The sequence below is a fragment of the Sus scrofa genome, chromosome 17, assembly GCF_000003025.6.
Source record: "Sus scrofa isolate TJ Tabasco breed Duroc chromosome 17, Sscrofa11.1, whole genome shotgun sequence".
Lineage (NCBI taxonomy): Eukaryota > Metazoa > Chordata > Mammalia > Artiodactyla > Suidae > Sus > Sus scrofa.
Window position 1 is genome coordinate 48,409,507 of NC_010459.5, and position 18,215 is coordinate 48,427,721.

Here is an 18,215-nt window from a genome sequence, read left to right on the forward strand (position 1 = left end):
CGGTTGCTAAGCTACCTTTGGAATTCGACAAGGACGGATGCTCCGAGCGGCTCCCTGGGGCGGGGGACCGGGAAGCAGTGAATTAACTGAAACCGTGGAGAAGTCCTTTCTCCCTGAAGAGCGAGCGAGGGCGGCATGAATGTGTGCGTGTGTATGCATGCATGTGTGCACACACAACCACTCGTACAAAGGAGGGACTTGGCCAGAAAGGGGACAGGGGATTTTCAAAAGGCCAAGCTCATATTCCTAGAGTGAGGGATGCGCTGGTGACCCCCTCCCCCCACTCTGGTGAGAAACTAGGACATCGGACTGCTCAGGAGGCTTTGGGGATGGGGGGGCAGGGGTTCCTAATATCTGTGTGTACTCCAGGTGTGGAAATATCAGGCCAGACCCATCATCATAAAAGCTGAGACTTGCGGAGCACGTACCGGGAGCTCCCAGGTTCTCGGCCTAAGCTAACTGACTGACTCCTCATCACAACTCTTGGAGGAGGTGCCAGGCATAGCCTCACTCGGCAGATGGGGAGACTGAGGCACAGAGAGGTTAAAGGATGTGCCAGGGCCAGAGGTCACAAGCAGCAGAGCTGGGATTTGAGCCCTGGCAGTCTGGCTCCGGTTGGCCCTGCTGAACCACACACTATATCATCTTTCATAAGAAAGGGTGCTTTGGGCACGTGTTTGCAAAGAGATGGAAACTTCTCTTTCTTCCTTGCACAGAGTGCTTGTCTGAGAGTAAGAGGGGAGGGGCCTGGGTGAAGATGATGGAGGGAAGGATAACGTAGTCATGGCAGCAGCGGGGATGCTGCGAGAGGCTGCTGTGAGAAGAAGGACCCCCAGGGCCTGGCACAATACTGGGCTCATAGAAGATGCTTCATACAGGACAGATAAACTGCACTGAGCCCAGAGCCCATGTCAGGAGAGCCTCATCTCTTGGGGTTGGTTCTACCACCACGGTGGTCTTACCCCATGCCTGCCAATCAAACTTCCCTGGAAAGCCGAGTGGCCTTGGCGTGATGTTCTCTGCCTCCAGCCTCAGTTTCCCCATCTTAGAATAAAGAGACTTAGTTGGGCCCTCCCATCACCGACAGACTGTAGTTCAAGGAGACAGAGGTGGCACTTGACTCCTGCTGTTGAGATGAAATGGCTAAGTGGATGCAGACAGAAGTGATACCACAGTGGCTGACTCTTTCATCTCTTGGGGATGTGGGTGGCGGAGGGGGCCTTCTCAGACCCCAGCTGCCGGGCAGATGACAGGGCTGAGGTGCCTGAGACCTCGCAGCTGACGTTTAGGCGGATGTGTCAGAGCCTTCCCTGACCTGCTGGGGTTTTCCTGGACCAAAGTCTCTCTACCAAGCCTGGAGGTTTGGAGAGGTTTGGAGACACAGGCTGGGACTGTGCACAGGTTCCAACTCTGGCTAAGGCACCTGCCCACTTGTACCTCGACTCCCTTGCCTACAAAAGGGAACCATGATTTCTGCCTTGCAGTTTAAGGGTAAAGTGCTTCGTGTGGGAATAATGAGACAACAATAAACAACCAGGCCACACGCCCAACACTTTGTGCTCAGTTTTCTTCTTTCAGCCTTTCACGACCCCAGGAAGTGGGCTCCCCCAGCCCCACTTTCATAGACAAAGAGACTGAGGTCCAGAGAGGAGAAGTAACTTGTTTCAGGTAAGCCCGTTAATGCGTTGGCAGAACCAGGCCTCGAACTCAGGTGTGTCTGGCTCCAACGTCCGCACCCTACCTACTTCACCATTAGCTCCTGCCCGGCTGCCACTTGTTCCTCCTTCCCCTTCCCTTCGCTTCATTCTACCAGCTCCACCATCTCACCACCCTGGCTGGGAGTCAGGAGCCCTAGATTCTGCTGCTAGTTTGCTGGGTGACCTTGAGCAGAGGCATGAACCTCTCTGTGCTCCATCAAATCCCCACTTTGCTCAGCTGGGGGGAATCCATGTCAGCCACACGGATGGAGGGGAGTGTAGCCAAGGACCAGGGGTTACTGTATCTAGACCAGTGAAACTCTGAGTTTCCTGCAAGGCAAACCCACAGGTTTACAGCAAGACCTTCCCCTCCTCCTCATCAAGGGTCCTGATCCCTGAGCCTTGAATTGAGCAGCTTGGTCAGCCTCCCAGTTCTCAGGTCCATTTAAGCACACAGCAAACTCCACAGCTGGTTTCCCCCATCTCTGCTGACCAAACGTTCCTGGAACGCTGACTGGCCTCGGCGGAAGCCAAACACTCCCTGGGCACCGCCCTGCTGTTCATGCCCTACAAGCACCCTCCACCTCAACATCTCAACTGCTGCCAAGTCTCTGAAGAAGCCAGGCTCCAGCAGGCCTCCAGGGCTTTGCATCGACTCTGCCCTCTTCCTCATCAGCCCGAACACCTACTCATACGTCAAAACCCAGCTCAGGCATTTAGAAACCCCCTCCATGAAGCCAGCCAACAGACACCACTTATCGAATGCCTATTCTGAATGCCTAGTCAGTGCCAGGTGCTGACCTGTGAAGCCTTTTATTTTTTTGCTTTTTAAGGCCACACCTGTGGCATATGGAAGCTCCCAGGCTAGGGGTCGAAACAGCTACAGCTGCCAGCCTACACCACAGCCACAGCAACACGGGATTCAAGCCATGTCTGCAACCTACACCGCAGCTCATGGCAACACTGGATCCTTAACCCACTGAGCAAGGCCAGGGATCGAACCCATGTCCTCATGGATACTAGTCGGGTTTGTTACCACTGAGCCACCACGGGAACTCCATGACCCGTGAGGCTTTTTATGCACCAGGGTGTCTCTGCCACTCTGGGGAGCCTGCAAGTGGCAGAGGCTGGACCTCACTTCCCTCTGCCTCCCCAGCATCATACCCATGAGGGCTCTGGGACTGAAGAGATGAACAAAAGTCCTTCTCAGCGCCTGACACTCAGGGCACAGATTTCAGCCACATTAAACAACAATTACTCAGAGAGTTTGAGAAAGTAGCTCTCATTCATTCACGCGATGAACAGTCAGTGAGCAATGTCTGCGCCAGGCACTGAAGATTTTACAGTGAGCAAAACAAACACAATCTAACAGGAGAGACATGCCTCAACTGCATAATCAAACAAACACATGCATAATTAAGCGTCATGAAGCAAAGATACCAGGACCTTGGAGGGCACAGAACAGGGAGGGACGGCCACATACAGGAGGATCTGATCTAGCCTGGTGTGATCCGGGGTGGCTTTTCTGAGTAAGTGGCCTCTGAGCAGGGACCTGACTGTGAGATGCAGCAAGCAGTAGAAGGAGCAGGACAGAGCAGTTGGGGGAAGTAAACAATCTGGGGGGTGGCTGGCAGGAGCCTGTGAGGGGGCCTCAGAGGGACCATCAGAAGGACATCAGAGGGGTGCTGTGGCTGGAGACTCACAGCGAGCGTGGCAGGAGATGAGGCTGGCTGGGCGGCCAGAACTTAGCCAATAGTGGGATGGCATTTGGGCTTGACCCCTAGGGCATGGGAAGCTATTGAAGAATTTTAAGCAGAGAGGGGACAGTTTGTGTGTGACACCGTCCTGTTGGCAAACTCGTTTCTACATTCTCCGGGCATTGATCTACAAAATGAACTGGGTCTACCTAGTGCACTCTCTGCTCCAGGATGCCAAAGGGAGACAGACTAGAAAAAGATGTGGGTGGGCACGGAACAGAGGGATGACTCTGTTGTCCGCCCCTGACCGGGGGCAGCTGGGAGGCGGCCGCGGGGACTGGGATGGGGGGGAAGGGGAACTGGGGTCCTTTGCATCTACCAGGGGGCTCTCGGGTCCTGGCAGGGGGCGGGACAGTGGATGGGGATCCCACTTTACCTTGCCCACGTACAGGGGCTCGGTGCCCGTGTACTCCTCCACCACGAAGAACTGGTTCCACACCCAGCCGCGCTTCACGCGGCCTGTGCCAGGCGCGCCGTCCTGCGCAGCCCGGGGCTCCGATGGCGCTGGCGTGCCCGCCGCCCACAGGGGTCCTGGCAGCTGCGGCGGCGGCGGTAGCAGCAGCAGTAGCAGCAGCAGCAGCAACGCCGGCGACAGCGCGGCTCCCGCTCGGAGCCCCCGGCCGTCGAGCCGCGGCCTCATGCTTGGCCTGCCAGGGCCCTGGGCCCAGGAGCATGGACGGGAGGCACCAGGGCGTGGCCGCTCGATGGCAGGACGGAGCGGCGCAGTGTCACATGGTGGCCTCAGCGCGGCCGCCGGGGCGCCGCCCCCGACGGGGCACCCGGACAGGCGCGCGGCCCTGAACGCCGCCCAGCCTTGGGGGCGCCCGGCTGCAGAGGGAGGGGGCGCGGTCGCACCCGGGGCATGGACGGCCCCCGGGGTCCCCGCCCGCGCCCCCCTGGCGCGGCCGCAGCCGGATCACCAGGCAGCGCCTCTGCAGCTCCGGAGTCGGGGGTGCGCCATGGTCCCTGCGCTCAGGGGTGCTGGCTGGGGTCCGGCGGATCCTTCGGGGACTAGGGGCCGTCCCGACCAGGAGCCTGCGAGAGAAACGAGAAAACATCAGAGGAGGCTCTCTGCGGAGACAGGGCAGGTTGCGTCTATCTTTTTGTCCTTCGGGTACTAATTAAATGCCGACAGTGTGCCTGGCACGGTGCAGGGTGGGACAAACAAGACCAAGCCGCTCCTGCCTTCTTGGGCTCACAGTCAAGTAGTCATGTCCTGTCCCCTCCCCCCAGCCCTGGAAACTTCCTTTCAACTCCCACCTCACACATCCTCTCTCTCACCCTCTCCGGCACCCGCTTTCCTCATGGACCCCTCCTCCAGCTGTTTCTTCGTGGGCCTCCATAGGCCACGGGCCCACAGGAGCGGGGACCTTATAAAAGATGCCTTCCCTGCCCCCGACACCTCACGGCTGCAAATCTCTCCAGCCCAGCCCACCCTCTAGAAAACTCCCATCCTAGAAGGGGAGCTGTCCCTTCTTCAAGAGCTCCCAAGCCTTCTGGGTGCGGAGTCCCGCGCCCTGCCTGTCACCCATCCCTCCACTCATTCTACCCGATACACAGGAGCCCAGGGAGGGCCTTCTGATCTCCTGTGAGTCCCTCCACATTCCTTTTCGGGGTGGGGTGCCAGAGTCCCAGAGGGCCTTGCTTGGAGGCTCCCTGTGTGGCTCTGGGCAGGGTCACCTCCCCTCTGAGCCTGCCGCTGGGGTCCCCCCATCCTCCTCAGAGGACCTTCCTTTCCCAGAGTCTGAGAGCCACCTCGCCCCCTTCCTGGACCAGCACTGCCGTCCCCAGATCCATCCATCTCTGCTTCCCTCCCTCCATCGGATCCTGCTTTCAGCAAGAAAGGATCTGAGGGACTCACTCCTACTCAAGCCATAATGATGAATAATGGCTCAACGTGGGTGTTTACAGGGGACGGCAATGAGGAGTTTCAGGCACTGAGAAGCATAAGTGGAGGTGAGGAGCTCGGTCCCCACTTCTCTTCCCAAACCGAGTTCAGCTGATTCAACAACTCTATTGCGCTGAGTTTTGACTCTGTGCCAGGTATGGGCTGGATGCTAAGACAAAGGTAAGTAAGCACACAGTTCAGTGGTGCAAGAGTCAAGACCCCTCGTGCACCCACCTGAATGCCTGGTGGTGTGTGATCAGGGCTCTGAAAGGGGGTGCAACCTGGCACCTGGGGGGCTCTGGGAAGAGAGTGGGCACAGGTGTCCAGAAGGAGCAGGTGGGTGGGAGGGAATCAGGGCTGCTTCTTGGAGGAGGAGGCCTCTGACGGGTGGTTAGAAAAGGATGGGTGTCCTGGCAGAGGAGTGGGCAGGCAGGTTGGGGGTGGTCTGGCTAGTTTGGGGAGTCAGCTTGGAAACATGAGGTGTGTGGCTGAGCAGAGGATCTGGGAGGGACTGGCCTGGCCCCCAGCCAGGTCCTCCTGCAGATGAGGGAAGTGGCTGGAATATTTGGAGCAGAAGACAGGCCGGTCACTTCTTGTGACCCAGGACCACAGCTGGCAGTTCTCATAACTTGAACTCACTAACTCCCATGAATCACAACAACTGTGAAAGTTGCTGTCTTATACCCATTTTGCAGATGCGTGACTCCCCAGGGCGCTTTCCCACTAGCAGCTCCAGGTTTCTTTATGGAAGGGGTTCTGGGGTAGACGTCATCTGTGGGGAGGTGGGGGTGATGGTGAGGGGGTTAAAAGTGCATTTCAGGGCAACGAGAATGAGACAACATCGGTTCCTAGGGAAGAGCTGAAAAGTCCCCAGCCAGCCGTTCCCTCTCCCTCCAGACCCACCCTGAACTAATGGACGTCAGGAGAACTCCTGACCCCACCGTGAGCATCCCTAGCACCCCTTCCTCACCCACTCCGTGGGGTCTCACTGGCATGAAGGCACAGCCGAGGGATGCTGGCAGACCCTCCCCCACCCTGGTGACCCTGCTCCACAGGCAGTGCCTGAGCTGTGCTGCCGCCCCTGGGGATCCGGTGCGTTGATTCCCAGCGTTATGGCCTGGGCTGGTCGTAATGAGGCTGGAGTTATGGGTGAGGAGGAGGCACCGCTCCAAAGCCTTCATTTCCTGCAGCTTATGACTTCCCCGCGCGCTGCAGGAACTCATCCCCTTACTCCATCAGGCAGTTTCAGGGCCCATCACAGCCCTGCAGGGACGCAGAGGGGAAGGGCTGGGGGAAGGGAGGGTTTGGGGGATGCTGGGGCCACCTCTGGGGAGGCCATGGGGGTGCAGGAAGGGGGAACAAGGGGAGATCCCCCAATGTCTGCAGGTACCCCATTTGGGGCTCTCTCCCCTCTCTTTCTCTAGAACCCCTTTAATAAGAGGGGGACACACTAAGATTCCATCATTCATTCATTCATCAAACATTAGCATCTACTACATTTGGGGAGACAGAAATGCATTATATTTATTCATTCAACACACTTGGAAAATCATGTCTCTGTTTAAGGCAGCAGGATGTAATCAGCTACTCAGCTATCAGGAGAGAGGTGCATTCTTCTGGTTATTCTTCTGGTTATTCGTTTACTCTTTCTACAAATATTTACCCGTGCCTCCCTGACACCGGCCCCCTGTGTAGGCACGAGGGACAAAGTAATAAAGCAATAAAGTCCTGGCTCTCATGGAGCTGACCTTCTGATAACAAAGGAATGGAATCTACAATATAATTTCAGGGAGCGATAAATATTAAGGAGGAACATAAAGCAGGGAAGAAGGAGGAAGAGGGGGATGGAAGGGCTGCGGTGGGTGTGCTATTGTACACAGGGTATCAGGGAGGATCTCTCGGAGGAGGTGACATTTGGGGGATCTGGGAGGATGAGAAAGAGCCAGGCACACCATGGTTCCATGCCGAAGGAACAGCATGTGCAAAGGTCCAGAGGCTGGAACAAGCTGAGGAACAGGGAAGCAGGCCACGGTGGCTGGTACAGAGCAAGGGGGTGGCCGAAGATGCCTCAGGAAATGGGGGTGCCGGCCAGATGGAGCAGGACTGGAAGAAGGAAAGCAGTGTCCATTTCATTCTGAGTGTGCAGAGAAGCGCTTGGAGGGACTTTATACAATAAAAACCGAAATGGCACACGGCTATGAGGGAATTTCATGATGGGAATCCTTCAACTTTGGAGGGCCAGGCACAGCTGGGTGCAGAGTAGGGACTCTGTGACAGAGTAGGGTCACAGAGAAGGTGGCCTTTGGAGTTAAAGCGAAGGAAGGATTTGAACAGGCGGAATTTGGGGTGTTGGGGAGGAGAGGGAGCACGCTGTGGAAGGGCTGCAAAGTCAAGGCCCACTTTAGAAAAGTGCAGAGTCCACGAGTGTTGTCCAGAGCAGCACAGGATACTTGGTGATGGAGTGGGGCCTCGAACCTAGGACTTAGATTCCCCTTGGCAGAGGGCATCTTTGAGGGGATAGGAAAAGATGGCCCTCCGAGTGGACGCAGCCCAGTGCGCAGAAGCACACTTGGCAGGACAAGGGTGGCTGTGTCTCAGCTCCCACCTGCCTTCCTGGCAGGCCACCCCGGGCAGGGCACATCCTGCACTGTCGTTTGCAGGGTGAGGCCCGCATGGCCACACACCCCCCGACCCCCTGCCTGGACCTTCATGCCTCAGCCCACTGGCTCCTCTGTTGGGCACATTGGCCAGATTCCCTGGCCACTGGCCAAGTCTCCACCACTCCACACGGCCCTGCCAGCACTGCCCTAGACACTCCAGCCTCTTCCCGCCCTCCTTCCTTCCTGCTCCAGCTGCCTTTCCCGAGTGGGCATCAGCTACAGGACCTTGGCATATTCTGAGTCCTTCAGGGAGGCAGCTGTGGTGCCTTGGGCTGTGTTCAGTCCTGCTGCGTCTCCCGTAAGATCTTGGGCATCTTGGCAGCCTTCTCTGGGCCGCATGTCCCAACCTACTGCCCAGCTGTTTAATCCCAAATGGGATGAGAAGCCGAGCCCCAGGCTGGCTCAATAAATGCTGGCTTTGTCCCGTCTACTCTTCAGCCTCACTTCCTATAATCCGTGTGCTCTCAGAGCCACATAAGTTCCCACCACACATGTGGTTCCTATATGTGTGCAGGCACATGCCTGCAATCATGGATGCCAGTGTGAGTGCACACACGCGTGTGTGTGTGTGTATCTGGTGCATGTGCATTCCTTCCACAGATGTTTGTGAGTGGCCACTCTGTGCTGTTTCATTGTGTCACAATGAAAAGTAACGGAGTCCTTGCCCTTGCAAGTCTAGCGGGGGTCAGACAACAAATAAATAACATGTCAGATGATGGTAAGAGCTATGGGGAAAAACAAAGTAAGGGGTCCCGGAAGTGCTGGGGGTGGTTTGCTCTCTCCTTCTCTCTCTCAATCACCTCTTATAAATGATAATTTATACAAGACGGTCAGGGAGGGCCCCACAGTGAGGATGATACTTTGAACCGAGATCTGGAGTGAGGGAAGGAGATGGCCGTGCACAGAGCTGGGAGAAGAGCATTCCAGGCTGGGGGAACAGCAGGTGCAAAGGCCCTGAGGTCAGTGCATGTTTGGTGTGCAGGAGAAACAGCAATGAGCCCAGGGTCGCTGAACTGGAGAGAGTGCAGGAGGGCAGCAGGAGATGAAGACAGAGAGATGTGGAGCTGGGCGTCAGAGCCTGCAAGACCTCCTTTGGGATTTTCTGTGAGTGAGCTGTGACTCTTGGGAGGGTTTTGGCAGAGGAATGCCATGATCTGGTTTACATTTTGAAAGTTCACCCAGGCTGGCTGTTGTGTTCTAAACAGAGGGATACTGGGGCTAGGAGGGGGCAAGGGAGCTATTTCAATAAGCCAGATGAGGAGTGAAGGGGGCTTGAACCAAGCAGGAGCAGCGGAGGTGCTGAGGAATATGGCTGGATCATGAAATACGTGGATGGATCAGAAATGGGGTGCGAGGGAAGAGAGGAACCAAGCCTGACCACACCTGCAGCCCGGGCAATGGAAATGATGAGGTGCTTTCACTGAGCTGCAGGCAAGCGTGGGCAGAGCAGACCTGGGGAGACCATCGGGGACTCGTCTGGATGTATTACAATCAAGTTGTGGACGTTTGGCGAGTCCAAGTGGAGACATCAAGCAGGCAACTGTGCTAATAGTCAGGAGCTCAGGGGCGAAGTCCTGGCTGCAGATATAAATCTGGGCACTTGGATGGTTTTTAGAGCTGAGATTGGGTCAGCTTGCGAACGAGGGAGCATAGATGGAGAAGGGGTCCCAGCACCTCAACACAGAGAGACTGGGGGTGGGGACGGGAGGCTAGGAGAGAAGAGGTACTGGGGAAGCCCACAGAAGAAAGGAAGAAGGAGGCATTAACTGGTGACAGCCTCTCCACCTTTGCCTGTCACGGTTCCACTTTACACCTGCTGTCCTGGCATAACTATGACGAGTGTCCGACCCCCTTTCACTCTCGGTTTGGATGATAAATTATATGGTCATTCTACTGACAGGTCAAGTCAGACACAGACTTTGAACTGACCATTGGATTTAGCAACACGGAGGTCATCAGTGGCCTTGATAAAAGCTGTTTTGGTTGAGTGGTAGGTGTGCAGGCGTGACTGGAGTGGATTTGGGAGAGGCTGGGAAGAGAGCAGGTGGAGACACGTGTGGGTGGGTGGCAGCCCCTCTAGGGATTTTTGAAGGTTCGTTTTGCCTGCTCCCCCAATTCCTACCCTTCCCTCAGCAGTCTGGCTGGCTGGCTTTTATGGTGTATAAAGAGAGGTGCAAAACAGAAAAGATGGGCCGGCTGCTAACAGCTAATTTTTCCCCTCATCCTTCTTTCTTGCTTCCATTTTGCTTAGATAGTCACCTTCTTGCAGCTTGGCCATGTGCTCAGCCCCTCCCCTCTGAACAGTGATTAGTCTAAGCCAATAAGAGCCATTCCCCCATTTCCAGCAGTGATTGGTCTAGAAAGTATCATGTGACACAGTTCTGGCTAATGACATATACAGGAATCACTCCTGGAGAGCTTCTGGATATACATTTTTTACTCTTTAAAAAGAAATGCCTTGAGGAGAAACTTTCTGTTTTCAGCATGTGTGAGAAGGTGATGGCTGGAGCAAGAGCAGCCATTCTGGGATAACGAGGGGAGCCACTCCAAGAGGCCAAAGGCACCCACTAAGAAATGATGGAACAATCTACCCTTGATGATATTGTTGAACCACCAAATTTATCGATTCTGGGCTTTGACAATCCAGCTCCAGCCCATCTTCCTTCAGACTCTTATTCTCTCCCCTCTGAACCCCCGCAGACCTCTATGGCAGGGTCTTCTTCTGGGATTTGGTATCAGCTGTGATGACAAGCTTCTAGAGGACAGAGATCATACCTATTCCTTCCTCCTGCCCTCCCTTCTACTTCCCACTCACACCTCGCAGAGCCAAGCATGGAGCTGGGGCCTGGGAGAGTCTCAGTGAAATCTTTCCACAGATAGATTTTGGGAACTGCTTGGGCAATGTGTCTTTCTCTCTCACTGAGAAGTTGCCAGCCTTGCTGATTTGCTGTAGCCCCATCTGTCCTTTGGGCATCATTGCCACTGCCTACATTGTATCCTTCCAGAATCTGGGCTGGGTGACCAGCATGTCCTTTCTTGATTTCTCAGTGCCCTAGTACCATTGCTGCCAAGGCTGTATCACTGTGAGCTCAGTGGCTCCAGGCCCTCCTTTGTCATCTGGCTGTCTCCCTGGGGGAACAGAGGGAAGGATTCTTATCCTCCCCTTCCCACATCTGTTTCCCAGCCTCTCACTCTGCCAAGACCAAGAAGAGGGGCTTGGCCCAGTGACCGCCACCCCCTCACCCCCACAGGACAAAGCAGGAGATCTGATGGTGCAGCCTGGGGCTCCTCACCCCTGCCTCCTCCCCCACACTCCTGGCCCCTACTGCTGGGACAGGATTTAATATCCAGGTGATCTAAAACCACAGGGTTCAGAGGGAGACCAGGGTTTGAGTCCCAGTTCTATTATTTTACTGTATGTGTGACCTTGGGAATTTTCTGTTTCCCTAAGTCTCAGTTTTCTCATCTGAATAATGGGAATAACAGTGCTTACCTCCCAGACCCAGTGTTCGGGATAAATGAGATGATGCATGTGAAGGCATCCACAGGGTTTGGCCACAAAGGCCAGCTAGTGTAATGATAATGACTGCTCTTTTTATTATTGCTATTATCATCATTATTACTTCTGGTCACTTGAAAAATCCAACTGGACCCCTAGTAAGTTCAAAGTACCCTGACCAGGTCATTCATTTATTCACTCGTGCATTTATTTAACAACTGCCACGAGCTGCTGCGTGCACCTCACTCCAGAGGAGTGAGGACTTGTGCTGGGTAGGGGTGGTTCCCCTCCGCCACCCACTCCAGGGCTAGGCTGGTGCCGGGGGCGGGGGGGGGAAGGCTGAGGCGGGAAGAGGCAGCTCATTCATTGGCTCGTTCATTCACTCTCGGCTCCACGTGCACTGGTTTGGCATGTAGATGCCCTCCCTCCATGCCCACCTGGCTCCCAGCTCTGCAGGGAGAACTGTGCCTGGCCGCCTGGCTCCTGTCTGCCCTGTCCGAGTCCCAGGGGCACAGTGCCTGCTGGATCCTGAGCCCAGAGCTCTCTGTGCTTGGCGGCTGCCTTCTCCCTGGGGAGAAATGATCTCTACAGCTCAAACTCTCCCTCTAGGCCAGAACCGGTCCCAGCATAGCACAGGAGCTGTTGAGGCGTGGAGGGGTGCCGGGCAGTGGAGCCACGAACAAGAGAGCAGACCGGTTACCGCCACATGCCTGAGCATGCGCGTGCCTGAGCACATGTGTGCATTTCCATTAGTAGTGACGTGTGCAGGATGGCACGCACGTGCGCTGTGTCCCAGCACTAGAACAACTCCGTGCATGCGAGAGTAAGTGTGGAGTGAGTGGATGGGGGCTGCTCTGCGTGGGCTGAGCCCGTGGGCTGTTCCTGGGGCCTGGGGGTGAGGCATGTATCCTGCGAGCTCGGTGCCGCACTGCCAGCTGGGGTGGGGACTGTCTCTCTGGGTGTGTTTGTGTCGGGGGTCAGGATGTGCCAGTGTTTCTGGGCTTGGTAGCCGGACTGTGATCCAGGGAGGCAAAGCGGGGAGGTCAGGGGAGCGGGGATGAGTAAAGCTGAGGCCATAGGCGCCCGCTAATCATGGTCACCCCATCTGTAAAGCTGATCTAAGGGCCCCAGTTTTGTCCCCAGTCTCTGCTGAGCCTACTACCAGATGCACCTTCATGAAGCCCAGCTTAGTCTGGAAGGTTCTGTCCAAAACCTTCCCCAGCTCCCTTTCACCTTCAGGATGAAGTCCAGACTCGGGCCTGGCATCCATTAGTTACCATTCAGAGTAGCAAAAAGCTTTTCACGCTCAGTGACTCCGCCCACGTGTAATCCCTGGATGTAGGTACTGTTATTTGCCCTCATTTTTCAGATGAGGAAACTGAGGCACAAAGAGTTCATGAACATTGCCCAAGATGCAAGCGGGAGGATGCGGTGCTGGAATCTGAACCCTGGGCTGTTGGCTCCAAAGCCTGAGCCTTTAGCCATAGCACATGTGGCCACTCACAGCCCTGTGAGGTCTGGACCCGCCCACTCTACGTCACTGTCAAGGCATCTTTCACATGCCCATCTCTCTGGGCAGATGAGGCCAACCCCTGTTTACTCCTTCAGCGCCTCTGGGCCTTTGCTCCTGCTGTTCCCTCTGCCAGGAATACCTTTCTCCCACGTTGCCCAGATCCAACCCTGACCCACCTCTCGGAGCCCAGCCTGACTTCCCTCTCCTCCGGGCCGTCTCTCTGCCTCCCCCACCCCCAACCCCAGTATGCTCACTCGTCTGAGTCGGGGCTCAGAATCAGGCTCTCCGCGAGTTCCCATAGTGGCTCAGTGGTTAACGAACCCGACTAGCATTCATGAGAACGCGGGTTTGATCCCTGGCCTCGCTCAGTGGGTTAAGGATCCCCATGAGCTGTGGTGTAGGTCGCAGATGCAGCTCAGATCCCGCATTGCTGTGGCTGTGGTGTAGGCCGGCAGCTGCAGCTCTGATTCGACCCCTAGCCTGGGAACCTCCATATGCCTTGGGTGTGGCCCTAAAAAGACAAAAGACAAAAAAAAAAAAAAAAAAAAAAAAAAGAATCAGGCTCTCCCTGATCTTGGTCTCGGCACCCTGCCAGCTGGCTGTGGGCGCCTCCATCCCTGCCCTCCAGCTCTGTGCCCTGCTCAGAGTGGGTTTTACTGAATGTGGGTGAATGGATGAAAGAATGTATAGATGGACGGAAGGCCACATGGTGGGGTTACCACCACACCACCTCCCGCTGGGCTGCCTTTCTGTGGCATTGTTTCCTTCTGTTTGTTCCACTCACTGATTCACCAAGTATTTATTGAGCACCTACTCTATGCTAGGCACCGAGCTGGAGGCAGAGCATGTAGCAGTGGATAAATCAAAGTCCCTGCTCCTATGGCCCAGTGTTCTCTGTGTGTGTGTGTGTGTGTGTGTGTGTGTGTGTGTAAGGAGATATTCATCAATTCAATCATCTCGCAAGTAAATATACAATTACCAAAGGAGTCAGGTTCCATGAAGGGTAAGTGTGGGGACTCGCACCTTTCACAGGGGAGGGGCCAGGGATGGGAGGGGCGGGGGGGCAGTTCCCCAAGAAAGGGGTTGTTTTTTGTGTTTTGTTTTGGTTTTTTGTCTTTTGTCCTTTTAGGGCCACACCTGTGGCATATGGAGGTTCCCAGGCTAGGGGTCCAATCAGAGCTGCAGCCACCGGCCTACGCCAGAGCCACAGCAACACGGGATCCGAGCGGTGTCTGCTACCTACACCAATGCCAGATCCTTAACCCACTAAGCAAGGCCAGGGATCAAACCCGCAACCCCATGGTTCCTAGTCAGATTCGTTTCCGCTGCGCTACGACGGGAACTCCAAGAAAGGGGTTTTTGAGCTGAAATGTAAGAGATGAGAGACATACTGGGGCCTAGGTCATTAGAACATGCAAAGCCACATCTGAGGGCCTGAAAGTTCAAGGGCCAGAGCACAGCTTGTGGGGGGAGAAGCGACTTACGAAAGGGCTTAAGGAGTTCAGATTTTGGCTCCAGAGAAATGGGAAGGCATCGAAGGATTTTTAGCAGAGGAGATGTGATCAGACTTGGTTTTGAAAGAGATCACGGGCTTGAGGCTTAAAGGACAAACTGCACATGTGCCAAGAGCGGAAGCCAGGGACCTGTGAGGAGGCAGTGGCAGTGTCTGGGTGAGAGGTGGTGGTGGTGGCTCAGATCAAGGAGCCCATCGTGGGATGGACAGAAGGTGACAGATTTGAAATATTTAGGAAGTAAAATAGACCAGATCTGGTGACGGGTCAGACGTAGGGAATGAGGGGGGAGCAACATCAGGTACGACCCCCAATTTTTAATAATTTTTTTTATTACCACCTACTAAGAGCCAGGTACTGTCTGGGCACTTTATGGGCATCGCCTTGCTTACTCCTCACCATAACACCACAGAGTAAGTTATCATCGCCCTCCTTCACCATCTCATTTCACTCTGATTAGAATGCCAGGGGCTGACGGGACAGAGTGGCGTTTGTCCCAAGCTTTGTTGCTTTGGGGGAACAGCCTTGGCAGATCAAAGGAATAGAGGAAGAAGAAAGGCAGGCAGGTTGCATATATTGAGCTGATTCTGAGTCAGTGAGAATAATGATAGATAACATTTATAGAACTTTTACTGTGTGCCAGGCACAGTGCCATCCAATTAGCTAATAATAAGAGGTAACACTTAGTTCCATGCAGGGCACTTTATATCAATGATCTGCTTGAAATCTCACAACAGCTCTCCTTATAATTTCTATTATAGAAGAAGGGACAGTGGCTCAGAGAGGTTGAGAGACTTGCCCAAGGTCACACAGCCAGGCTATGGTGGCAGGTGGCGGGCACGGTGATGAGGATGGGCAAAGACGTGCTCAGTGTCAGCTGGGAAGGAAGAAAAGGCCTGCCTTGGGTTCTAAGCATGAACCATGTCCTTCCCCTGAACACCTCTTGACACGGCTTATCCCACGCCGACTGTCTACTTAGCCTGACCACCTATGAGTGTTATGAATATATACATGTATGCACATTTACACTTACACACACACACATATACACGCATCCCTTGACTGACACTGCTCTCCGGCCCTGGGCTGGCCCCCTGGACCCTCCACCCCAGGTGCCCCTGGCCTGCACCTGTCTCCCGCCCTGCCCCCATCCTGCCTGCCTGCCGGTGCCGCAGGCAGAGCCCGCTGTACATCATGTTGACAGTGGAAATTACATCCGAGCTGCTGTTTTACACCGCGCCCTGTCAGAACTCACCGCAGCCCAGTGATCAGGACAAATTGAATACCATCCTGGCCGTGTCAATATTTATTCCATTTTACAAATGCGGCCGGATGGGGGGCAGGGCCCTGCTGTGATGCCAGCCAAGCTGAGCCCCGGGAGGTCCTTCTCCCTCTCACGCCTGAGCTGCCCCCTCCTCTTTCCTCCTCTTTCTCCACTTTGGTAATCAGTTAAAATTGTGAAATTCAGCATTTGTAACGAAAAGTGCATGAAACGTAAATGCAGAGTTTAACAAATAATTATAAGATGAACCCCACAGATCACCCTTTGATCAAAACACCGAAAATCACCCACTCTTCAGAATTCCCCCACTGTGTCCCTTTTGACCATAACCACTGCATCCTCCCTTCCTGGCTTTTAGGATAACTAGTGCCTTTGCCTTTTTATGTAGTTTACCACCTACTTATGCATTCCTAACATCTGAATTTAGCTTGTTTTCAAACTTGAGATAGAGGGAATCATCCTGTATATACTCTTTTGCATTTTGTTTGTATCGTGTTTTTGAGATTCATCTTTGTTCTTGTGTTTCCTTTTCACTACTGTATAGTACTCCGTTGCATGAATATACCGTGATTGATACATCCCATTCCAGTCATTCTCATTTTCCCTCTGCTTTCCACCTTTCTTCTGCTCTTCCTCCTAGTCTGTCTCTGCCTTCCCTTCCATATTCTTCTCCCCCTCTTTTGCCTCCTTGGTTGCCTGCCTCTCATTGTTGTGTTTACCACATCTGTGCATGTCACAAACATACCTGATCCCAGCTCCTCCATCCTACCAGGGGCCTGGAGGCTCCCTCTGGGTCTCACCCTCCCCCACCCAGTTCCTGGAATATGTGGCTCCAGCCAGAGGGAGATTCCCCTGGACCTGAGTGTATTAAAGTTTGTCTGTGGCAAAGGATCCACAGGGGCAGAGACTGGGGGTCCATGGCAGGGTTCTCTGCTCCTGTGCATCAGCTTCTTTTTTTTTTTTTTTTTTTTTGTCTTTTGTCTTTTGTTGTTGTTGTTGTTGTTGTTATTTCTTGGGCCGCTCCCGCGGCATATGGAGGTTCCCAGGCTAGGGGTTGAATCGGAGCTGTAGCTACCGGCCTACGCCAGAGCCACAGCAACGCGGGATCCGAGCCGCGTCTGCAACCTACACCACAGCTCAAGGCAACGTCGGGTCCTTAACCCACTGAGCAAGGGCAGGGATCGAACCCGCGACCTCATGGTTCCCAGTCGGATTCGTTAACCACTGCGCCACGACAGGAACTCCTGTGCATCAGCTTCTAATCTAGCAACCTTAGGGGGAAAGTCCCCACCCATCACCCTCACTCAGACACTACCCTCTGGACTGGGGTGAGAACCAAGGTGGCCCCGAGTGGCCCTGAAGGATGCACAGATGACTTGGCAGGGGAGATGGGAACCTGGGCTGGCCAAGGGTGAAGCCCCACCCTCACTCTGTTCACTCAAGGTCTCTTGGGGTATCCATCCCGTATCTAGCATCAGGTCTCACCAAGGCCACAGTGAGGAAACCAGCAGGCTGGGGGGAGTCCTCATGGGGTGGAGAGTCCTCCAAGGAACCATTAAAGAGACTGCTTATCATTCACAAAGACCCATGCACCCCTATGTTCACAGCAGCACTACTGACAATAACCAAGACATGGAAACAACCCAAATGTCCATTGACAGGTGGATGGATTAAGAAGATGTGGTACATACACACTATAGAATACTATTAAGCCATTAAAAGAACGAAATAATGCCATTTGCAGCAACATGGTTGGAACCAGAGATTCTCATATTAAGTGAAGTAAGTCGGAAAGAGGAAGACAAATACCACACAACATCACTTCTATGTGGAATCTAAACTATGGCACAGACGAACCTATCTACAGAACAGCAACAGACTCACAGACATGGAGAACAGACTTGGTGCCAAGGGGGAAGGGGAGGGCGTGGGATGGACGGGGAGTTTGGGGTTGGACGATGCAAACTATTACATGTAGAATGGATAAGCAATGAGGTTGTGCTGTACAGCACAGGGAACTATAGCCAATCCCCTGTGATAGAACATGATGGAAGATAATAGGAGAAAAAGAATGTATATATGTGTGTGTGCGTGTGTGTGTATGAAGGGGTCACTTTGCTGTACCGATTGACAGGACATGATAAATCAACTATACTTTAATTTTAAAAAAATTTCAAAAGAGAGAGAGGGACTGCGTGGATGCCCCAGGAGCAAATGTGACACATCTCCTTTCAGCCCCTTCTCCGTCTTGGAGCTGCACTGATGATGCACATATTCAGGGTAGTTAATTTTTATTGCAACCTGAGCAGATGACATTAAGGGATGTGTCCTTTTGCAGCACAGGAGAAAGCGCTCCAGCCTGGGAGGCAAGTGGACTAGGTTAGAACTTGGCTTTGATCCTGCAGTGC

The 18,215-nt window shown here is 54.1% G+C and overlaps 1 protein-coding gene across 1 annotated transcript in view; it reads right to left on the bottom strand.

Moving 5' to 3' along the window:
- CDH22 (cadherin 22) overlaps positions 1 to 18,215 on the bottom strand; it is a 132,023-nt gene that overhangs the window by 69,824 nt on the left and 43,984 nt on the right. The window contains exon 2 of the mRNA XM_021077733.1: positions 3,831 to 4,489. Coding sequence (XP_020933392.1) covers positions 3,831 to 4,094 — 264 coding nt within the window. The 5' untranslated portion in view covers positions 4,095 to 4,489. The remainder of the gene's footprint in view (positions 1 to 3,830; positions 4,490 to 18,215) is intronic.